Source organism: Trachurus japonicus, chromosome 10 (genome assembly GCF_045865225.1).
Source record: "Trachurus japonicus isolate A0001 chromosome 10, Traja_1.0".
Lineage (NCBI taxonomy): Eukaryota > Metazoa > Chordata > Actinopteri > Carangiformes > Carangidae > Trachurus > Trachurus japonicus.
In genome coordinates, this window is record NC_140916.1 from 33124902 (window position 1) to 33150424 (window position 25523).

The following is a 25523-nucleotide window of genomic DNA, read 5'->3' on the forward strand; positions in this document are numbered from 1 at the left end:
AAACTTGTCAACGTGACGCCACACTGACAGTGTTTGACATAACTCATGTGCTGTAAAAAAAAAAAAAAAAAAATGTCTTTAGCGCCAAAAAACAAAAATAACTCAAATATGTTGCCAAGAGTTCCTTTTCAACCGGTTACACAAACACAACATTTATGCTTAAAGAGCACAGAAAGAATGAGAAACAAATCAATGACTTTGTCTCCCAAGGATGTTGTGACCAGAGCTGAGCTACAGAAGAATTAATTAGCGAACGGAAGCACAATTTTTCAATATCAAGGGTCGGCAGGAGGCGTTGTGCAAGGCTGAGAGGAGAAACGTGTCCTCAGTGGAAGGTGAGACTGTCCTGCTCTTTGAGTCTCACACAATAGTGATGCAGGAGAAGTTCCACTGAAACACTTTTGTGGCTTTTAGTGCTTTCAGCATTTAATTTTCTTCTTTTATCTAAAGTGGAAGACAAACTGTTACAAAATGATTCAATGAAAACTCTCAGTGACACATTGTGTGGAATGGGGGGGGGGGGGGGGGTTAAAGAATATGTCCTTAAGCATCAGGGAGCACAACCGTAATAAAAACAGTTTTAAACAGCAAGCTCACCTACCGTACTCTTCAACTGACTCTTAGTGGTAATAAATTTAAATGAGTAAAATGAAATGACTACGTTTGGTTTGGTTGAGGAAAATGTGCCAGGTTAACAAAGGATTAATTAGCATATTTTGGACTACATTTTGGGATAAATTTGATGATTGAAAAAAAAAAACAGAAAAGAAAAGAGTTAAACTCTGTTTTGGTTTAAATGTAATCACTGGCATGTTTTCATGTGTACTCCCTGCTGAACAAAGTCAGAGCAACCATTTGGCGTATTCTATTGGTTTCTAATGGTTCCTGATGGTTACTTATGTTTTCCTAATGGTTCGGTTTGTTTTTCTAATGGGATTCTATTATCTCCTACACAAATCTACAGGACTTTACTGGTCCCTACTAATGGTTCCTATAGAAATCTAATCATTCCCACAGGAGTCTAATGGTTCCTACAGGCGTTTCTATACCAGTCTAATGGTCACTATACAGTGTAGGATGTAGCAAGTATGATAACATTTGCTAAATAGGCCTAAACACAAGTTAACAGAGGAAATGGGGTTTTCATTTGGTTTTACGGTGCATTCACACCACAACAGGAATGGTGCTATGTGAATGAGGCCAGTTTTACTTTGTTTGTGTATTCGCACAAGTTCAAAGTTGGTTTATCACAACCATTGAAGACAAGCCGACCGGGCGCATTTGTAACTTAATCCTTTCAATCTATAATGAATTGAATATAGAATAGAATAGAATGAATATAGTTTAATACCACGCTGAAACATCCAATTAAACATTTTTAATGTCTGCAACATTAAGAGCCTACAGGTTGTAATGGGAGGGGACTGAGGTTTATAATCGGTTTGATTCAGGTTCGGGCCTGATAATTCTGAAAACCTGTCGGGCCAGGCCAGTGCCGGGCTCGGGCCCAGATTCTAGGCCTGTGCAGGTCACTAGTTTGTACTCGTGCAAGTAAAGGCGGGTTTACACTGCACGACTATTCGTCTGTTCACATCTCAAACTGCACGAGCGTCCCTCTTCAGTCCTACGTCTCAGATCAGTCTCAGACCCCCACTAATTGCACGTCGTTCTACGATTGCGCTCCACCACGATTACCCTCCGATGCCGCTGAGATTTGTGCTGCTCTATAATTGCTCGATTGTAAACCTCAAATTGACATTGGTTCCTGTATAGCAGAGTCCATGTGGAAGATCAGACCGACAAACACACACACAGACAGCGCGCATCACCTCCAAGGCCGGTGCTGCAGAGAGGGAGAGAGAGAGAGAGAGAGAGAGAGAGAGAGAGAGAGAGAGCGACGCTCTCCAGCCAGCTGACGTGTAGTTCACCTGCGGCTCACCTGCAGCTGTCAGAGGAGCCTCACTAGTTCTCTCTCTCGCCTGCACTTTGTTTAAAAATTCAGCTGATCAGGAGCCAGAGCACAGTGGAAGTGGCTGGTGTGTAGGCTCGCTATTTTATACTGTAACGGCAAGAAAAAATAATCGTCCTCAATTGCTGATTGATAGTGTGTGTATTTGTCGGGCTGATCTTCCACCACGGACTGCGCTGCATTACTGATCATCACCTGGTCACCCTGTCTGTCACAGCTGTGGTCTAACTTCAGCTTGTCACTTCCCTGTCCCTCCTCTCTCTGTCTGCACGTTCTAACTCCATCTGACGAGGTTCAGCATCACACTCAGGTTCATAAAGGCTCTGTGCTCTGTGCTAAAACAATCTGTCATGGTAAAAACCTGTCGTATGTGCAGAATCGTGACGTAGGACCCCATACATTGTCCGTCACGACGAGAAATTTTCTGGCATGTCAGAAAATAATCGGGAGGTCGGCGACTCGTCTTTAGGACGTCGGGACGTGACGCAGAGCCTCACTAACCATACGTCCCGATTATGCTCACGACCCCGCGATCCCTCTAAGATTATGCAAATTAGGCTGCGACTCGTCTGGGACGACAAAATCGTGGCAAAATCGTACAGTGTAAACCCGCCTTAACGCAAGTAAACACACTCTCACGACCACACTCGCACAAGTAAAGCGATGCAAACATTTGTTACCAAAGTGAAATTAGCTTATTTCAAAGCCATATTAGCTGCCATAGCTGTGATGTTAATTTTTGTTGCTTGACTTTTCAAAAGCCCCACCATTTATCTCCATGTGCATTTTAATCTTTGCTCATATACAATAGGAGTAATCAGTAATATCTGGGCTCTGTGTTGTCGCAGCAGTTTTCCTTTACTCACAGAAAGTTGATGTCTTGGAGATAAGTGTTTTTACAGGGCCAGAGAGTACAAAGTAAGATATATTCATGAAGAAGGATTTAATAAAGACAGATCACTGATTTCCATTTCTAATTCTTTTAATACACGATGGAAGGCTTGTATTGAAGGTAAACACTTTTAATCCATTACAGTGTTTGAGAGCATGGGGCAAATGAATATATGGGAGCATTAGGTTAATGATTCAGTAGTTTGTAGCTACATGATTAATTACAGGTGCACACAAACTCATCAGACATAAAAACAAGATGCAGCTCGTACACACAAACTCATGCTCACACACTAAAACAGATGCATCTATTAACAATGAACAGTGTGTGTGTGTGTGTGTGTGTGTGTGTGTGACAAACACTGCATACATATAAACCTCTGTTTATGCTCCCAAGCTCATCATTATGCATGGTAATGACCTATTTCATCTCTCACACTCACACATACAAATTAATAATTTTAAACAGATAAGGGAAAAAAAATCCTGATTCCATTATTGTCTATGTTCTTCCAAGTAATAATGATTTAAAACACTTAATAAACTGAAATTTCCACATAATGCTTTCCTAAACGACAGGAGTTAGGATATGATGTCAGGGTTGGTCTTACAGGGGTGGGGGTACAGATGAGACTGAAAAAAAAGGTGCTTGGTGCTTATAGGCAATACTCAATGAGTGAGTTTCTGTTTTCAAATGAATATACCCTCCATCGAGATGACCATGTTAGGTCCAGATCAGTATATCTGAGCAGGGATAATGCTAAAACCTGCAGTTCCTCAAATGACCCCTTGAAGCTGGCTCCAAAAGTGAGTTAAGCCCCATAGACTCCTATGTTAAAATATCCAGCTTTATAGCAGAAAGAACATATATTTAGACCCTGGTATAAAAATCCTTTTTTGGTTTATGGCTGATTTCCTCCTTCATGACAACTGTGCAAATTTTCTATAACTCATCTGTTCATATTATCAAGTAAAGGCTTACTTGCATAATTGAGAGTGTGGCTGCTTTGATTGACAGGTGCTTTATCTTATTCTTGCCACAATGCTTTTGGATTCAGGCTCTGGCAAGATGGTGACAATGGAGCAAAGACACAGGGAACACCAAGACTGCTTCTGAGAATCCTATACTGTAGGTGACACCACAGATGTTACGTCTATGGTCGTCATCTTACAAGCAAATTTACACAAGCATCTTCTGCTCTAGCCGCCCTAGGATAACATCATTTGCCAGTGCTAAAACACTATTGTTTTTCAGCGCTGAACACAACAGGGTTAAGGTTTGGTTATGACAGCAACATATTTAGGGTCCATGCAAAATTAAAAACTTTTAAATTAAGTGGTTGTTTAGGTAAAAAGTAAATAATGTTGACATGAGATGGGAAGCAAATAGACATCCTCTGCATGGTAATCTAACACTTTGTTTACTCAGAATTTCAGATTTGAACAAAAAAAAGTCCTTTTAAATTCCTTTTCTGTTTTCTTCTGCCTATCTCTGTCTTGCACAGAGTCTTCTGTCATGGGGCATTGAGGGAAAAGCAGAGGCATGGAGCTCTACAGCAGGCAATGCACAGTCTGGGGTGAGAAGGTGAGCTTCTTTTTGAAAGGCCCTGATTTGTGAAACCACAGGGTAGAATGGTGCAACTAACTATTTATTATTTACCACCTGAAACTCCAGTCGGACACACAAAGAAACATCTCTATGGCTGGATAGTCACTCAGCAGGCAGTTCATCCTCTGCAGCGTTTACTGCTGCTGTCTCTCCCTTCCTTGTGTGCCTTTCCACATGACATCAACACAATGATAAATAAAGCTTCTATAACTGATTGTAACCATAAGTGGCAAGAGAAAGGAAGTAACATTTGCTCCACAAATCCATCCAGGAAAGATGGGAGCATATTTGTTGCAACAAACTTGCCTAGAAAACAAACAAGTGTTTTATTAAGGATGCAAATAGAAAAGAAAAAAAAGCCTTGTAATCTGCATTTGGTAAGGGCATGAGAAATCCAATTTCAACGCGCACTGGAGTTGCATTTTAATACCAGGTATTAAAAGTTATTCAACTATGTCAACAGTCGACAAGCATTTGCTTCACAGCGTCCAGGATACGATGACATTTTCATTCAAACCGAACATCATGTCTCATTTCACTGATTACCTCGACTCTGGGCAGAGCGTTAAGTCAAATCATATCTACAGCCGCATGTTCCACTAAATGACTGGATGTGATTCAGCAGCACGAGTCCTTTAGAGGCCACTGAGGCGATCAGAGGGTTCAGACAGTCACACAGTGGATAAAGAAAACAACAGTGAACAGACTGTGTAACCTGTATGGATGGAGGTGGACATTTATACAATACAGTCCTTCCAGAAATGAGTTTTATGTGATTATTAATGATTATGCAGCTGGTTTTCTGAAAAAATTGCGATGGAATATGAGGATGAAATTGCAGGAATTTCTTAAAGGAGACATATTCTGCCCCCTTTTTAACATATTAAAATAGTTCCCAGGTGTCTTAAAGACATGTCTGTGACATGCTTCGGTCAAAATACCCCAAGGATCAAACATCACAGCTCTTTTATCCTCTCAAAACAGCCCTGTTCAGAACGGCTGGTTTCAGTGCCTGTCCCTTTAAATGCAAATGAACCACTGCTTGACATAACCCTAGCCCTTCTACCGGTACCAGGTAGGGGTGGGGTTATGCAAATTTGAATCCTAGTTACATTGGAAGACAACTGAGGCAACAGCTCGTAAAACCACGTGGATTTCAACCTAGGGAACCTGAAAATTATAGATTTTTTTTGTCAATTCTCACATTTTGGGGGCCGGAAGACAAAACAAACACCCAAATATATGTTAAAGAGCCTTCAAAAAGTGGGTTAGGGGGTGCTTGCTTTTAGATTTAATCACTCAGACAACAGTCAGCCAATCAGAAGAGAGGCTCAAAGAGTCATCTAATTCTCTCTTCTCTTCTAATTGGCTGACACCAACCTGTTGTTATTAGAGTTCCACAGAGAGAGAGAGAAAAAAGTGAGATTACTCTTAAATGGTCTGTGATGCTTTCAAGCAAAAGCAAAATTTTATTTAAAACACAGTTTAAGTGTAAAATGTGAGACCTTTTGAAAAACTACAGGGAGCTCTGGGGTGTCGTGCTTGTAATTGATCTATAGATAAATAATGATTGATTGATTGATTGATTGATGAAATGTAAATGGTTGATTTTCGTCGGTCAGACGACAAACGTAAAGGGACGTCTGTGTGTGCATCACCTGTAACAACGGCGCTGCTAAAAAAAAAAAAAAAAAGTCCGGTACTGTGTTCTCCAGCGTTCCCCCGTGTTGACCTGCAGCTCCACAGAGGAGCTGTCAGAGGAACTCTGCTGTTCGGCTGCACAGCGCTGTGTACCGCTGTGTACCGCTGTGTACCGCTGTGTACCGCTGTGTGCTGTGTGTTTCATAACGGCAAGGGGGAAAAAAGCACATCGTGGATCACCCTCTCAATTGACAACAGAGGATCAGGTTGCTTGCGGCCCCCTGATAGACATGTGACGATGGGCCATAATTAGATATTATCAAGCGGGCCTGATAATTGGACATAATTAAGCACTCGCGGGCAGCATAAAATGACGTGGCGGGCCACATCTGGCCCGCGGGCCTTGAGTTTTACACATGTGCTTTAAGGCCTGGCCTCCAAACCTGACTCATTCTGCTGCTGTAAACTATACATACACACTCACACACACACACACACCCAAGCCATCTGGCAGGAAGGACTCACAGGGTTAGGGCTTCTGGGAGAGATATGCAGAGGTTTGCTGCCCTCCACTCTAAAACACACAATCATCATCACACAGATAATAAGTATGAACGTGCTGATGATAAAGTATCCTGTATCAGTGTCATCAGGGATGGGCAGTATTCCCACTATGTATTTAAAATGTATTTCAAGCAGAGACATAAAAATAACATTATTGTACAATGATTGCTTTAAAGCGAAATTCCGGCGTAAGTGTAAACCATGGTCAAACACACCGTAACACGGAGTTAGACCCCCCCTCGAGAGATCAATTTGCCCGACCGCTACATTCACGAGATCCACCAACTTCAGCAAATACCGCAATATCGCCACACACGGCGCTGTCCGGATCCACTGTCTGACCGCAACCAAAACGCCACCATTTGCCCAAAATAATGCTCAGAACTGCACCAAATGTCATCAATAGTACACACAGGGTCCCAGCACGTAGTACGAGTTGTCAAACATCTGCTAGCTTTGCCTGTTTTCTTTAGCAAGGAGATGCAACTCAACTCACCTACTTCTCCTCCTGGAGCCACTCGTTGGTGAGGAAGCCCTGACGAGTCGATCACCGAGTGCACCGGAGTTCCGCAGCTCTTAAAAATGCTCATTTGCGCCTATATCGTGGCCAGCACTCGATAATAATAGTTATAAAGTGATATGCAAGATAAAAATAAAAAAAACTCTGATTGTATTTCCATGAGGTAATTGTTGATTGAGCTGCGGAACTCCGGTGCACTCGGTGATCGACTCGTCAGGGCTTCCTCACCAACGAGCGGCTCCCGGAGGAGAAGTAGGTGAGTTGAGTTGCATCTCCTTGCTAAAGAAAACAGGCAAAGCTAGCAGATGTTTGACAACTCGTACTACGTGCTGGGACCCTGTGTGTACTATTGATGACATTTGGTGCAGTTCTGAGCATTATTTTGGGCAAATGGTGGCGTTTTGGTTGCGGTCAGACAGTGGATCCGGAGAGCGCCGTGTGTGGCGATATTGCGGTATTTGCTGAAGTTGGTGGATCTCGTGAATGTAGCGGTCGGGCAAATTGATCTCTCGAGGGGGGGTCTAACTCGGTGTTACGGTGTGTTTGACCATGGTTTACACTTACGCCGGAATTTCACTTTAATATAATGCTTGCTTACATTACAAACAGCCAACGTGTATTTGTAATCGTCTCACAAATTCATACCATCGCTATTCGCTCTATACAGGTAATGTATTTGTTCGTAATTGCTGTTTGATCCTGATGAGAGCAGCTGTAGAGCAATAAGAACTTTGTTACCAGACTATGCGTGTTCCTACTGACTTACACTTGCCTATACTACAAGGGGCTGAAAAGATTTTGAAACAAACATACTAATAGTTCCATGATTATTTTCCTAAATCTGTACCACAGCTGCTGAGGCTCTGATTCTAAATCTTTATGATAAGTAATTGATAAGATTTTAGTACTAAGGCTTATTTTCATCAGCTATTGTTTTCCTTTTTGTCATTAAAGTTAGGGTTGACACACAACAACTGGTGACACAACTCTCTCTGTAGGCCACCAAGCGGCCTGTTCTTTTTTAACATCCTGCTAATACACATTCAGCACATCATGTTATAATTTAGATTAAATTTTGATTTCTGCTAAATTTCAGTGGATGAAACTCTTCAATTTCTTAACAGCTATTATTATGAAACCCCTGCAGGCATTGTACCTGCAACAACAGCCACAGGGGATTAAAGGATATTTAGCGAAGTGGATCAGAATGAATCAATTAATTTAGTGTCTACGCCTGCTGTATAATCAAAAAGACACGGAAAATGATCCCCCCCCCCCAAATGTAGAATCTTTAAACACATACATCTTGGATAGTATCTGTAATCTCCATCCACCAAGTGAACATATTCAGATCTGTGCTTTCACACTCAATTTAAGCCTGAGCATTTCAACTTCTGTCTTCAAACTATCTAAGTCTAGAAAACTCAATTTCAGATGGCCAGGTTTACTTTGACAAGCCACCAGACAGAAAGACACATGTAGTTGTGTGTATGTGTGTGTCAGAGTTTTGACAAGTTTACCACATGGTCAGATTTTGTACACAGAGCTCTATAGGAGGGAGAAGATTGGACATTCAGCTTCTGACCCCTCAACTTTAGTGGAGCCATCAATCATGAAAAAGCTAGGAAGATGCTAGATGGGGCATCCCAGCAAGTCCACAGACATCACACTAATAGCTTCCCAGACAAAGTGATACAAAGAAAGAAACCCACACATGCGCTGAGGTCCAAAGGTCACATCAGTAAAGTCCGGTCTACTGCACAATAACCAACCCAGACGGGTCAGCGTGGGTTGTCTAGGACTCCCAAGGCCAGAATCTAATTTAAATGAAAGCAAATTAAAACTAGGCCTTTATAGAGCCTCCAGCCGGTTAGAGGCAAATAGCTGTTCAATGTGAGATGAGGATGAGAACAATCATTCCTCTAGTGCAGGCTCTGTCTTCACTTTCTTTTTTCTTAGATTGTGTCATTTCTGTACATGTGTAGTTCTTGGTGTCATCTGAGATGTTGAGTAATTTGTGCTCGTATTTGTGTACGATGCTTGTGTGTCTGGTTTGTTTGGCCCCAGGATGATTAGCAACTTCTGTAGTTTAATCTAAAAAAAAACAAAAAAAACATAGGCTCAATGAGGCTAAAGGATAAACGGCACTATCAACCTCCATCATTTGATTACGAAGACAAAAAACATCACTGGATGAAGTAGCTACAATACAGTTTGATACCAACAACATGCATCCATGCAGCCTGTGTGAGCACTGACACCTAATTCAATCCCAAAAATCTCCAATGACCTTAGAGTGAAAATGCGATGGCGGTCGTTTAAAAGTCACACGATGAAACAGTGAAGACCTGTATCAAACTAACTTTCTGTAAAATATGAGTTTTGAGAGAGTTCTGAACTCGAAGCCCCGGGCTACTGGAGGTATAGTCCTTGGTGAGGATCAATAATTCAGACCTGTGCAGATACTGTATATTATTGACATTTTGTGCTCTCTCACTGGCCCTTTAACTGCTGAGCGAGAGTGTTCTCTTCTTGTAAGAGAAAATTTTCCAATAGCCGCTCCTTAATTGAATAACATGTCAGAATCCTGGTTTGTGATGTGCAAACTGTTAGGTAGTAGTGCGCACATGCAACCTGGCAACAACACCATTCACATTAGTGGTGATTAGCATCCAGCACCTGGATATTCTCATCAGCAACAGCTAAAAAGTATGTGATCTATTCCTTTTTACAACACAGTTGCCAGTTTTCTCTTTAGGTGATCCCACATAAACCCAGTCAGGGAATCAGTCACACAGGCTGTGGCTAGAAACACAGAGACTAAGCTAATGTAACCAGTGTAGCTGGATTTTTCACATTCACAACATTATCTATTAAAACAAACAGTTTGGTGCGGTGATCCATATCAAACGCCTCAGCTTGACCCCGACACATCTACTCCAACAACATCCACTGGCATATACTCTCACATCTCAAAAAGGAGAATTTGTAGTTTATGAAAAAGAGGGTACAGTAGCACTCTGTCTCTTACATATCAAACCTGAATTCATTAGCAGTCAGTCAGATCTTTGATCAGTTCAGTCTGCTCGAGCATTCAGGTCTTGGTTGGGTTTGACCAGTGTTATCCAGTGTTAAGTAGATGTTGCTGTGTAGGCAACACAACTGCTTCATTATGGCCCCATGTTCTTAGTCAGATTGCCTAATAATGTTGTCAAAGTATTCATTCTGGGCGAATTCTGTAATGGCAAATTAATAATGGAGTCCTCCTTCAAGTTATTATTGACGTCTGATTGTCTGTGCTTCTGCTGCAGTGAGAGGGATCTTAGATTAACAAGGCTGATGTTGTCACTGGTGCCTATGTTAAATGTACAATAGATCTGCAATTAGACGCTATGAAATAAAAGCACAGGAAGTCAATTAAAAAAAAAAAAATCAGATTTCCATTCCCATGTTTTGGTTTCTTTTTTCATATAAAGCCAGTCTGAATTCTATATTAATACTGTAAATTATGAAAGAGCTCAGTCCATGGGCAGCCCATATTGAGAAACTATACCTTGAAATATATAAACATAAATATAAATGGACATAAAATGGATAAAATATAGAAGTGATTCTAAAAGCTTTTCACATCAAGGACACATAAACTGAGAGTGTTTGAAAACAATGACCAAAATAGTCATTATTACCTCCCTTTTTTGTTTTGCTGGGACCCCTGGCGATCCTTACTCTAAGAACATGGGGCCTAATAAAATCTAGAGTACAATTTCCATCATTATGCAAGCATCAACTACGGTAACTAAAGTAGATAAATGCTGGTCCTGTATGGACCAATGAGAATCGTAAAGGTTGTACCTAAATGCTGCAACAAAACTAATAGGACAGTTAGGTTCACAAAACCAGGATCTAATTTGCCTTTGACATTATTTTTGTCAAACTGCAGTGTCACACTATGAGGTGTCGTATTGTGAATAGCTAAATAAAACTTCTGGACAGATGATAAGTCGATGTTCTCAGTCTCAGTCTGGCCCAAATACAGCTCCTCCACGTCAGGGTAGACTCTGCCTGTTGTCCTCCAGTACTGTGACACGTCCATCATTTTCTATGTGTGTGCCATTAGCAAACCATATACTGGAGAACTGTATAAGGCCCAGATTCAGGGCATGGAACAAGATTGTGGCCAAGAAAGGTCCAGTTTTATTTTGTTGTAAATTTATTATAAGATATGTACATAATACCGGTGCATCAGTGTAAGTAAGCATATTTTTTGCCAACATAATCATGAATAAAGCACTCACAGGAAATAAAAAGAGAAATAGGATTTGCGTTTGTGGCTAAAGTGTCTTTTGTCTGCAGAGAGCAGTGTACAGTATAATGAAATAGAAAAAACTGCTTCAACAACATATTTTTCTGTAATGCTGATTTAAATTCCGCAATTGTTTGACCTTTCCGCCGGCCATTTGTCTTCATCTTAACATTAGATTCATTGTTAATCCGGGTCACTGACCAGCTCATTTGTATCAACAGATTTTATTATTTGACATCAGTGCAAAATCATACACTGTATTTATTATAACTTCAGTATATTTATATACTTTTTATTTATCCTTGCATCCCTGATCCATCTCATTATTTCTTGGACATTAGAAACTCCATTAAGAGTCATGGCTCTAGTTATGTCTGTTATGGCCACTAGAGGGTGTATATCATAACCTGAAACCACTACCATGCAGTAGATGTACACTACAGTATCTCAGTAAGAGATACAGATGACTGCAGCTGCCTCTCAGCAGATGGTCTCGCTACTGGAGTCGCAATATAAGAAGTTCTTTAGTGGATACTGTGTACTGTAAAAAAGGATATTGGCATAATGTATGAGTATATGGACCCAGCTGGGCTGAGTGGCTGCATGCACACTATGCAGACATCAGTAGAGTGCATGATGCCAAGTGTTGCACTAGCTGTTTATTTAACAGAATATAGACAGTGGAAATGGCAACGAGCCCGACTGGGCATGATGTATACCAGCAGGGAGATGGAGAGGGGGAGATAGGCAGCACATAATGCACTGCTCCATATTAAAGGCTGTTGCAGGCTGCCACTAAGTGAAATATAGTTATATCAAGTATATTGTGGCCATCTGGATCTGTGCTGTGTGGAAATCACAAACCGCTGCAAGATGAGACGGTGTACTGTAAGTGCACAGAGAGATGAAGACACAGAGGAAAGAGAAAGTTTTAAAAAAGGGGGGGGGGGGGGGGAGAAGGAGAGTTGGGTGTAAGAGAAAAAGATAGAAAAGAAGAGATAGAATGATAAAGAGGAAGAAGTAGAGGGAGAGAGAAAATAGAGGGAGAGGTTGGACTGCAATGCTGCAAAATGTATTAGTGGTAGTTTCTGTACTTGGACCTGCTGCTCAAGAGGCATCAGTGAACCTCTACTGCCACATGGTGGACAAATATGATAATACACCCACTGTTTCCTCATGTTGATAGGCACACTTTAACTTGAATATGTCCACTTTCTGATGCTTGCTTGTAGACACACACACACACACACAAATTAAAACACCAAATACAGATAAATGCATTTGACATGTATATTAAACACAACATCTTGCTTATGATTAAACCACAGGATGGAAGCCCTTCAAATTTATCCAACCTCGAATATATCATCTGGGGGTTGTGGAGAAAATGACCAAAAACCACACAGGCGATGTTCAAAACTTTTAACCCCCGGGTGTTGAATTTTTTTTTTTTTTTTTGACCAAAATTCAAATTTCTTCAAATTTCTCCAAACTCGAATATATCATCTGGGGGGATGAGGGGAGTCCAACGCAGAAGGTTTGGTTGAAGTCCCTGTCGGCACTCTGCTGCGTAATTACGCACAACCATGTGTGTATTCCTCTATCAGCAGGGAGTCACCTGTTGAGTAACCTTTATTAAAAACAACATATAGTTCATTTGGTTCTATTTCATTTTATTTAATTCAACATGAGTGAATGGACGGTGGTACGCCACGGTTAAAAAAGCCATGGATGATGCCCACGCAACGCCTGTCTCTTTCAGGGGCCGGAGCACATCCTCCACCTAAAGGTGCAGCCACACTATACCCGACCAAATCACACTCAGTGAGAATACATAGGCCCAGGAGGATTAACAGGACGTGCAGGCAGTCGAGGAAGTGGAGTATTAGACTGCTCGGTGTACCATCTCAGTGGCGAACGATTTCTTCTATTTTGATACTCTGTCCTGTGACATTGCCTTTAGTCACTACACAAGAAAAACTAGATGTTAAAATTTTCTACATGATGTTTTTACTTATGGATTTATTCACATACACAACTTGTGGCAGCGGTGTTTCAGGCGGACGTTCAGAATAGCAGTTTCGGAACAGCGGGGTGTCGGAATGGAGAGCCATCCCCAGTAAGTTGTATCCATGGAGACTTGTAAAATACTGCTGGTATTTAGCAACTTATCAGCACTTTGTGTGTCTCATACTCAGCGTAATCTATTAAGGAGACTGCTCCTGCTGCATACCCAAACACACCGTCACCGAGCCCACCCACGGAGGTTCTGGATGAGGCCAGGTCGGACCTCTAGTTGGTGGGACAACTTTGAAAATTAAGTTGATGTGGCAGAAGAATGGCAAGAAAACTTCCGGATGTCAAGGACATCGCTGTTGTCCCTAAGTGAGCTGCTTCGCCTGTACATTGAGGGACAGACAACCGTAATGAGGTCACAAGTTGGTGTAGTCAAAAAAGTGGCCTGCACACTTTACCATCTAGCAGATAAAGGGAGACTACGCAAGACTGCAAATGCCTTTGGATTGTCGAGACAGGTGGTGTCGAAAATATTGCGTTAAGTATGTAAAGCAATAACTGTTCACTTGGGCCCTGTGTATACAGTTTCCTTTCATGGAGTCCAAAGTTGAGAACTGACAGAAGGCTTTCACCAAGCCTACGGTATCCCTCAATGCATTGGTGCAGTCGACGGGATACACGTTGAAATCAAGCAGCCGTCCTCAAACTCGATGGATTACATGAACAGGTGAGCCAACATTTGTACCTGGGTGTTTCTGTAACTACAGTAGTAAATGTTTGTGTTCATAATAGCTTATAAACACAATGTGTCACAATGTCCATAACTGCATTATTACATGAAGCTGCATTTATTCTTTTCTTCACAGAACCAGCAGAAAAACGCAGCAGACGCAAATGGGAAGAAGAATAAGTTCGTTCTGTGGAGAAACACCTGATGAAATTCATCAGAACATTCACAGTTCCCCTAACCCATGAGAGGGGAACGGGCTCTATGCACAGCTCCACTACTTCCTGAACTTAATGCTGGCTCCTTTGTTTCCTGTCTTCATTATTGGACAGACTGATTACTCTCGGTTTGTCTGATCATTGTGACTACTCAGACACACCTGGATTAATCAGTTTGTCCAATAATGTAAGACAGGAAACAAAGGAGCAGCATTAAGTTCAGGAACTAGTGCAGCTGTGCATAGAGCCCACTAGCTAGACATTGCCATAACATCGTTTCTCCTTTTCCCAGCCGCAGAGTGCAAAAAAAATAGGAAGAATTTAAAGGTACAATATGTAAGAATGTGGCCAAAAACGGTTACTGCAGTCAAATTCAAAACAGCGATCTGGTTTTTTCTCCCAGTCGTAGCGGCAGCTCAGTGGACCAGACCGGAGGCTGAAACGCCACTGACACCGCCGTGACTGGGAGAGAGGGCTAGGTGGCGCAACATGTAAACACGTAAATTCAAAACATAAACATAATTTGCAGTCTGCAAAAAAAGATTTTTAATGCGAAAACTCTGGCTGTGCTAGTGTTGTTGGTGAGTTCATCGTGTTATATGAACATTATTCCTGAGTCTCTGTGACATATTAGGAGGATTTTACTTTTGCTTTTGATTTCTTACATACTGTACCTTTAATGGACACATGTTTAAAAAAAAAAATAAAATAAAAAAAAAAAGCTGAGGGAGAAGAGGACAAGTGGAGCAGCAGGGGGTGTTATGGATGTGAAGTGGAAATATATGAGGGTCCTCTCCTTCCTGGACCCCTTCATTGAAAACAAGAGGCAGGAGGAGGAAAGTCACAGCCCCGTCCCAGACACAGAGAGTAGGATGAGTCAGAAGTTTGGCTGAGGAACACAGCACTGTTTTTTCATCATATCAGATTCAATAGAATATCAACACAGAGGAGCATTACAGTATTATACCGTTGTGACAAGTCTCTTTTAAAGAATAAAAAGTCCAAATTCTCTGATTCCAGCTTCTTAAATATTAATATTTTCTAGTTTCTCTAGTCTATAACAAAGTGAATATCTTTTCTCTTTTTTTTCTTGGGCTATTTTTCACAATTCTCAGCTAAAGCCAAACACATTAACTCTTTCACTGCCAAAGACGAGTTATCTCGTCTTAGCGAATCCAAGCGTAGTCTGCCAAAGACGAGTTATCTCGTCTTAGCGAATCCAAGCGTAGTCTGCCAAAGACGAGTTATCTCGTCTTAGCGTTTTTTTAATGGCAACGCCATGTTGAATGTCTTGCCCTACTCCTCTGTGAAGATCAGACTTGTATCATCAAAATAAAGTGCAGAAAAACACATTTGGATTGAGAGATATAAAAACTATAGCGTGTTTTTCCCCCCTCACGGAGCGGAGCGGGTGTCTGACTGCAGCGGCGCCGCTCCATGACACTCTGGCCGCCGGTGAGAGCTGAGGGGGCGGCGGCGGGGCTCATGGCGGCTCGGCAGCTCGTCGAAGCTCCGTGCAGCTCCGTGATACAAAGCACAAACGTTAGTAACAACAACCCCGTTGATCGCTCGTCGTTAGTCGTCAAGAGCGTTTGGAAAGTCGCCAGATTTTGCGAGAAATCACTCGGATAGCAGCTTGAAAACCCCCGATCTAGTGTGGATGAGGAACGGACGGCGCCGGCGAACGTGACGAGAGCTAAAGATGGTGGGAGTGTCTGTTGTGAGCTGCCTACAGAGACTGTCTGTGGCTGTGAGTTCAGGGGGCGTCAGCCAGAGCTGCTGTGTGTGTGCGTGTGTGTGGTTGTGTGTGTGTGTGTGTGTGTGTGTGTAGATGTGTGTGTGAGACGAGAGTGAGTGACACCGCTGCCTGCTGACCAGAGGAAGCTGGATCTGATCTAAAGTGCCGTGTTTCGGTTACAAAACGAACTGATCCGCACACGCGCACACACACACACAGACACACACGCACGCACACACACACGCACACGTACATGCACACGCACACGTCACGTAGCCTACGCACACACAAAAAAAAAGGAAAGAAAAAGTTGTAACTCAAAGAAAAGAAAGAAAAGAGGCTGCAGTAGTGTGTGTCAGTAGCTAAATGTTTTGTCTTTTGTCATCAAAAGTCATTTGTCAGTGTTGATTTAGTTGTTGTTTACAAGAGAACAACTGTACAGATGCTGAGGCATCACTAAAGCAAAATATAAAGGAGCCAATTGTACTGGTTCACCTGAAAATGACAGCCGACACAAAAACCTCTTTTTCTCAAGATTTTGGTGCCAAAATGGCATTTTGGGCTAAAGTAACCTATATTCAACCGCCAATTTCACAAGACTGGAACAAGATAGAAACAAACAGTTTTTTTTGCTGGAAACTAGAGACCGTCATCTTTCCTTTGATGGGTTGAATGTGTATGTAGTAACAGTACATAATATATGGTGGGTCTACGGAAATCAGTCAAAAAGCTGGAAAATGCCGGGCAAGCTGGAGGAAGCTGCTGTGAGAATGGCTGGCAGTCAAAGAGTTAATCATTTTTATTGACTTTTTGTATCAGTATCAGGCCACATATATTTTAAAATGAAGAGAATCATCACTGATTGATAGATTACTGTTGCAAACGAAGGTTGGTATTTCAATTAAATAATTAAGGTTTTAGGAGTAGGCTAGTTGGGAATGAGAACTGGAACAACAATCAAATCAGTGCAATTACGTACGCTTACGCATGGGCCTGTGGGGGGTGGGGGGGGGGTGGGTACAGTGGCTGTTTCTCAATACCCAGTACGCCAAGTTCAAACTTGTGAACTCCGGGAGTCTGGACTTGCGGAGGTCAGTTGGAAGAACGAACTCCAGGGGTACGGGACGGGAGGACGGTCTTTTTTCTGCAATTGGAACAGGAACATACTTGATGACGTCATCGTTTTTGCCGGTTGACGGCGTTCAACTTCCGGTTATTTTCACTGGTTAAAATAAAATAAACACTATAAAAAACAACTCTGTTTCATTTGTATATTTTATTATATATTATATGAGGATATAATATTGTGTTTTCTTTTTATACAAATATGAATATAAATTTTCAGAAAATTGCCTATATAAAGGGCGAGTGGCGGGAAAATGTTGTGGGTTTTATTGTTGTAGTGGACAGAGCAGTTACGCAGCGGAAATTTAGCTAATTATCTATTTATATCGTTATTGTTATTGTTGTTGTTGTCACGTGTCAGTTGTTGTCAAATTGATGACATGGCGCAGTTGGCCACTACTTTTATCGCCGGGGCGATGTACGCCGAAGCGGAAGAGGAAGCGGAGCGTTTGAGGAAGAGCATCCGCCGGAGGAGAGCCGCCATTTGGCGATGGACGGAGAGGAGGCGTGCCATCCTGGCATGTCTCTCTGGATTGGTTAGTTTGTGTAATTTTATCTTATTTAGTCTACTTCAAAAAAAAAAAAAAATGATGACATGATAAACTTTTTGAAAATTGCGGTTAATTATGTTAAACTACAACACCTATAGGTTTATTCCCTTCACTATATAATGCATACAATTTGAAGTCTATCAGTTTGTTTATTCTATGTGGTCCCTGTCAAATTAACTTTAAATTAACTACTTTTACTAATTAATAATAACCGTCAGCCTATGCCCTACACACTTACCTGTCTCTGTCTTAGCACTCAAACATGAAGATGTTGATATTCAATCTGAAAGATCTTATACAGCTTCTTGTCATGGTTTTCAAATGGGAAATGAAGCAACTGAATATAGAGTTAAACAAACTTCATATAATGTCTTTAAGACATTTGGCATTCAACACAATTTAACTCATTGAGTGCCGCGCTCCTTTCCAAAGTTTTAGTCAAGTGTACCGGCAAATTAGACCATATTTGACTTTTTATTTTAGAGCCATAGTGTATTCTATATTATTGCCACCAACACATACTGTGGCTCATTTGAAAGGTTTAACTTTATCCTTCAAATGGCCACAAACCGTTTGTTTCTACGTGCCTCCGTTCCTGAGAAAAGTCAAGCTAAACATGGCTGGGTTTCACCAAAATCCCTCCTTTTTTTCTAGAAAAGGAGATAGAGCGTCTTTTATGAAAGGTGCGCTGTTTGTGTCTGTCGCTCTTCTGACACTCGCATTTCTGGATCAAAGGGCTCGTATAAGATAAATATACACAACAATTGTTGTTCTATTCACAAAACCACCATCGGGGGCGGGGGGGGCGCCACTAAACAACAATAACACAGACGCACCGTGCCGTGTCACAGCCTCTCGCCGCGGAACGTGAGGCTCTGCCGGCCACAGCGGCTCGCGAACACCGGTCCCGCCGGTGGTCGCGGTCCGTCTGTGGTACGGGTCGGTGGTGCCGGTCTGCTTTGACCCAGAGACCATCAGATTTTACCGCGGGAGGACTTTGGGGAGGACACGGTGTTGCTCCAGATGAAGACCGGGCGGGACTGTCGGCTGAGAGCTTCATGGTTCAGCTCCCAGCTGCTGCAGCCTCGCGGGTGAGAGCAGAGCAGCTGCGGCGCAGCTGCTGCTTCCACATGCAGAACTCCGTTTGCAGAAGCTGAGTTATGATAAAAACTTCCAGATCATGAGCTGTCATGTGACTTTGATCGTCATCTATTTCAGTTCTCCTCGTCGTAGAGTCCCCAAATTTACATATAATGTGTATTAAAGTGTCTATTTTCATAATTTAAAAAAAAAGCAAAAAACGAAAAATTTCGTTTTTGGCACTCAACGCATGGGAACGAAAAACGAGAAATTACGTGGTTGGCACTCAATGAGTTAATAAATACATATTCAATAAATATAAAAATACAAAACTATGATAATAGATTAAATACAGAACTCATAATAAATTGATTAAAAAAGGGAGTTCATTATAATAAATATATGATTAAAAACAGCTTTCATGATAATAAATAGATGATTACATACATGAATAAATAATAAATCTAAAATGTATGTTTCCTCTGATACAGGACCAAGGCCCTGTGCGTAGGTACACCCAGCTGAATGTACAGGTGCCTATTCTGGCCACCTTCTTCTCCGGGGCTGAGGTGAAGCCGGCGTTCAGGCTCTCCAGAGACAGCATCACCATGCTGCTCCAGATGTTCAGGCTCTCCAGAGACAGCATCACCATGCTGCTCCAGATGTTCAGGCTCTCCAGGGACAGCATCACCATGCTGCTCCAGATGTTGCCCCGGGAGAAGAGCCATGGATGGAGCCATGAGCTGGAGGTGCTGGTGACGCTCTACTGGCTCGCCTGTGGAGCGTCGTACAGGGTCACCTCCGATGTCTTCGCCATACCACTGGCCACAGTGTGCAGGATTGCACACCGCGTCGTGGAGGAAATGATGACCATCCACTTCCCCAGGGCTGAGCAGATGGCAGAGGTGGGGGCTGGCTTCGCCCAGCTTGCCGGGCATGAGGCTTTTCGGGCTGCTGATGGTGCCATGTGAGGATTGTTCCTCCTGCAGAGCCACAAAAGAAGAGCTACATTAACAGGAAGCTGTTCCCGTCCATCATATTACAGGGGATCTGTGATGGCAACGGGTCTTTCCTGGACATTTATGTGGGTCAGCCAGGGTCAGTGCACGATGCACTGGTCCTCCGGAGGTCACCCATGTACCGCCAGGCTCTGTATCCACCAGCTGGGTACTTTCTGCTTATATTTTTTGTTTTTTGTTGTGAATATATAGTACAGCATTGCTTAAATATAAATCGTCTGGACCAAAATGATAATTCAATATTTAATATAACAGATAACAAAACAAAACACAATTGAAATCATTAAACAAAACAGAACACAACCGAAATCATGAAGATAAATTAAAACTTATTAACTAATTTCTCGAACAAAGACAGATATTTGTCTGCCCTTGCCACTGCTGCCCTCTCCCTCTCCTCCTCCCTTCCCAAAGCCTCCCTCTCTCTTTCCTCCTCTCTCTCTACCTGACTCTTCAAAAAGTCCAGGAGGTCATTGTCCCTCTTCCTCTTTCTGCCTGTCCTTTCCTGTCCTGCTGTCTGCTCTCCTGCCTCTTCCTCTGCAGTGGAGGTAGAGGCCGGGGTGCTGACCACGCCACCTGCAGCGGCACTGGCCACAACCAGGGGCGGGTTGATGGCGTGCTGCCCCTGGAGTACGGCATCCATGGCACCGTACCACTGCCAGGTGGCAGCGGTCACACTCCCGGCCTCTACCCCCTTACCTGTTGGTGGCTCTCTCAGCTCCTGAAAATAGGTTATTATCACATTGTGAAACTGAATGTCTATGTTACATTGTGACCTGACAAATGAAAATCAAATAAGATATAATTCGTACCTTGTGCTTATCCTTTAAATTGTTCCACTTCTTCTTGGCCTGCCTAGCCGTTGTAGGCAGGCCAGAAGTTGAAACAAAGTCCCTGGACAATAATACACAAATACATTTGAGGACATAGCCTACTCCTTCCAAAATATATTAAAGGTTGAATATGGAGAATATGTATCAGGGTTCTTGCACCATTTTAAAAGTGAAATTTAATGCTTTTTAAGACATTTTTAAGACCTCAACAAATGTAATTTAAGACCCAAAAATGTCAAAACAATTTCCGTAGTAAAATACTCAATTTATTTTATTGTTAATGCCATTAAAGTTCACAGTTGACATTTTCTTTCTTTTTTTCTTTTTTTTCAATTTTGTTCCATTGTGGTGCTGAACAGTCAACATAACATACACAAGTTGCATGTTGCATGTTAAATAGCACACTGCATTGCATGTAAGAACTACTGCATTGAATGTAGGACTGCCTTGTATGTAGGAACACAATAATAAAACAATAACACTTAAAGCAGTCTCTATCATAGCTCAGTAGGGGCCATGTGTTAATCCTGCAAAACAACTTTTTTTTCCTTCCAAAGAGACAGAATACTTCCAACACAGATTACACATTACACATTATAAGTAAGTCCTCAAAACAGCCTGTACCAAACCAAACGGTTGAAAAATAATGTATGTAAGTGTTTGAAAAACAACACACATGTTAACACATTACTCTTAACAAGAGAAACCAATCAACAAAGAGGTCCATTGTTTTCTAACATCCCAAATTCTCCTCAAGACATGTGGTGTAGCTCTCCCACCCTCTTCTCAATTTCACGGTCTAGGTCCATCAACTCCCCTCTCTTGTCCTTGCATCTTTTTCTCATGGAGTTGGATTTAGTGATGAGTTCTGCCATCTTGGTCCCTGCTGTACTCTCAGCCTTCTCTGCAAGGCTATCTGCATCCTTCTCGAGAGATTCGCACACGGTTGAGATTGTTCTTCTTTTCTTGCGTAGCTCTTCTAGCTCATTTTCAGCTCCTTTTCTCTTGTCCATCTGTTTTTTCTTTTCCTTTTTCTTCCCCTCATCATCCAAGAAGATTCTGTAGCGGGTGCGTGCAGTTGCGCACTCATTTAGCAGCTCTTTAGTCAGTGGCACTTTGACCACTCCACCACACACCCTCACATAGTCGCAGATCAGTCTTTGTGACACTATAGTGTCTTCATTCATATTGCACATCTCCACCTCCTTGTTTATGGAGAATCCACGCTCCACAGTAGCCTGTCCATGAGACAGAAGCAGTAGCTTTTCCACAAAGCTCCAAAGTGCTGAATATCCATTCATGGTCTTATGCAGGAAGCTATCAACTCTTGATTTTCCATCCAATGCACTGAAGGCCATGAAATCCTCCCCTCTGGCCTCAGTGAAGAGGAACTTCTGAAATTGTTGTGCAATCTCATCACCTGCATTTAGACAAAGACAAGCACATTTATAATAATTCCGGTTAAAATTATATTTTTTGGAAATCACAAAAATAAAAAATCACTAAAATATGTGACAATTTGCCAATTAAACAACATCATCTTAGTCAAAGACATTGAGAAAAGAGACAAAACATTTAGAGCAGTGATTTTCAAACCAAGGACCCCTAAACTGACACAAATTAGACCACAAATCCCCATCTTTTAATATTTTGGCGTTTAGATGTTTTAATAGAAAAAGTGTATGAATCCCATTACCAAAAAAGTTCTACATTCTGTCACTATTTATGGATGAAATTATAGTGAAAACAACGGTGTGGTGAAGGTGCCCAAAGACTCCCTTTGCTAAACACAAGGTAACTGTTTTCATTTCTAATATGTCTACACATATTACCCGCTGTGACTCCTCCTGACAATTTCTTGTCCTGCACAAATTTCATGATGAGGGCCTTCATTTTTTGCAGGCACCTGTCTGGCTCAGTGTGCATCTTTTGGGGGTCCAGGCACATCATGTTTCGGACAGTGGGGTACTTCAGGGGGCACTTCAATAAAATGTTCTGACACATTTTTGACAGAGCACTCTGGCTGTCTCGCATGAACTGAAACACATCACGCTCACTTCCACCACTCTGACTGCCTGATATTCCCTGACAAAAGCACAAAAGTCACGTGTCACCTGAAACATCAAATAAACTCTCCCTATGTGTAACTTACACTACAGAATATGCAACAAATCATGTTAATATGTTAAATGCTTGATACCTAAACAATGAATCTAATCTCTAAATTTTTCAGCATAAATACTTCACTAGTCAAGTGAATTTGCAGCTGACATAGCACATTGTTATCTAAGATAATAAAGTTACCTTGAGGACAGCTGTGGCTCCCAGGCCAATATCCACTTGCTTTGGAGGGACCCAAAGCTTTTGGTCTGTTACGTCAAGCTTGACCAGATTTACCGCGGGAACATCAACCTGGACATCTTGTTTCATGAAGCGTCTTAGAAGGCTCTGAAAGTAGAATGGCACAGGCATAATAATTATTATTAGAATCAAAACTGTTATAAGTATTACAGTATTTACAATACTTTCTACAAATATCAACATGCTGATGACTCTGTAAGTAAGGGTGCTTAAAAGACTAAATACCCAGGGGGCAAAGCAAAAAAACGGACACGGAGCGTTGTAAAAGGTTTGACACCAGAAATGATATCTAGGAATTTCAAGGATTAAAACCTGGGTGGACAACCCGGTCAACTAGCTGCTGGAAAGCTGCAGGGGGCCAAAACCCCTTTCTTGGGTCATTTTGCTGGCGAAATGATGTAAATGCAAATATTTAGGTACTACAATGGCATAAATTGTCATACAACTATAAAATTTGGCAGAGAGTATCTTGACACATAGGGGGAGGCAGGAAAAAAAGATTCTGGGGTTTGTTGCAACTCGATTTTAAGATATCACCCTCAACATCCCAAAAAAGACCAAAAAAAGTACTGTTCGCCTGACAAATTCTCATGGAAATTATTATTTTTCAGCACTTTATGGAGAATATCTATGCTTAACATGTATATAGAAAATTTCCTTAATTCATAAGCTTCCATTTGAGTCCAAGATAGCCTTTCTACTAGCTACTGGAAAGCTACAGGCTGTCTCCAAACAATGCAACACCTATTGTGAAAAACTACATGTTAACTGGCCTGATCAGAAACCATTCTATTTCTGGTCTCCCCAAAGTGAACAGAGAGATAGAGAAGACCGTTGGCCACAGCAAGTGGGGCTTTTGAGATAGAAAGGCTATCTTGGACTCAAATGGAAGCTTATGAATTAAGGAAATTTTCTATATACATGTTAAGCATAGATATTCTCCATAAAGTGCTGAAAAATAATAATTTTCATGAGAATTTGTCAGGCGAACAGTACTTTTTTTGGTCTTTTTTGGGATGTTGAGGGTGATATCTTAAAATCGAGTTACAACAAACCCCAGAATCTTCTTTTCTTGCCTCTCCCTATGTGTCAAGATACTCTCTGCCAAATTTTATAGTTGTATGACAATTTATGCCATTGTAGTACCTAAATATTTGCATTTACATCATTTCGCCAGCAAAATGACCCAAGAAAGGGGTTTTGGCCCCCTGTAGCTTTCCAGCAGCTAGTTGACCGGGTTGTCCACCCAGGTTTTAATCCTTGAAGTTCCTAGATATCATTTCTGGTGTCAAACCTTTTACAACGCTCCGTGTCCGTTTTTCAAAAAACTGTGATTTTGCCCCCTGGGTAAAACCATTAATACATTTTTAGCAGTCATTAGGCCTACCCTGATCAGATCCTCCAAATCTCTGCCGAGGAAGGGAATCATCGGGGCATCTGTCTGGTACTTGCTGAGGAATGGCTGAAAACTTCTTGAGATAGTCATGAAGAAGTGCAATTTTGCCAGGATAATGGGATCCATCCGGGCTTCTGCGATGGTGTCATATGATGATGACCTTGGATTGGGGAGCTTCTTGGTTTTGACTTGATCCACATAGGTGACAACATATGGCCAAATTTGAATGGCTCTCTCCACTGCTGGAAGGTTTTCCAGCCAACGATGCCCACAAAATGGTAGAGGAAAAGTGTCACACTTAGTCACTAACACAAAGTCTTCTCTCCTTGCAGGTGCACAATGAAACAGGTAGTGCAGGGCTTTCAGGACTTTCTCAACTTGCCACAACGTGAAGCCATTCTTGAAAGAGTTGTGCATCGTGTGGAGGCCACAACTTCCAATTATTTGTAGTTGGGCTCCCCCACACTGATCTCTGTGTTCCTCTTGTAAGAGTTCAACAAATTTCCAATTGACATTGGGCCCATCCATTGACAGGGAGAGCATGTTGTTCGGATTCAGCTCCTTTGTCATTTCCTGCACATACAGTATGGGGAAAAAAGGAAATTATAAATTCAATGTGCCAAGCAATTATTAGTGTAATTATGATTAAAATATTCCTACTACTACTAATAATAATGGTTGTACTTATAATGGAAAGATAAAAAAAAAAAAAACCATCCATCAAAACTCCTGACAACTTAATTGTGATGATCACAATTATCATTTTGTTATTATTTGACTGATTTCTAGATATCTCTCTCTCTCTATATACATATACATATACATATACACACACATACATATATACATACATAGGCCTACATATACAGAGAGTGAGAGTCTGTGTGTCTTACAAATTTAATGGTAAATTTTCCAAATTAGACAAAAAATTTCAAATAGGTTTAGTTACTAGTAAAATCATA

At 41.6% G+C, this 25523-nt stretch overlaps 2 protein-coding genes across 2 annotated transcripts in view; both read right to left on the reverse strand.

Moving 5' to 3' along the window:
• Window positions 1-25523, reverse strand: part of hspa9 (heat shock protein family A (Hsp70) member 9) — a 353332-nt gene that overhangs the window by 50145 nt on the left and 277664 nt on the right. The gene's annotated exons all lie outside the window — the stretch shown is intronic.
• On the reverse strand, window positions 21418-25130 carry LOC146980299 (uncharacterized). Its single transcript, XM_085788872.1, has 4 exons — window positions 24553-25130; window positions 23109-23252; window positions 22637-22889; window positions 21418-22224 (listed from the first exon to the last, which is right to left on the reverse strand). The coding sequence occupies exons 1-4, from the start codon at window positions 25102-25104 to the stop codon at window positions 21557-21559; spliced, it is 1617 nt and encodes a 538-aa protein (XP_085644998.1). The 5' UTR covers window positions 25105-25130; the 3' UTR covers window positions 21418-21556.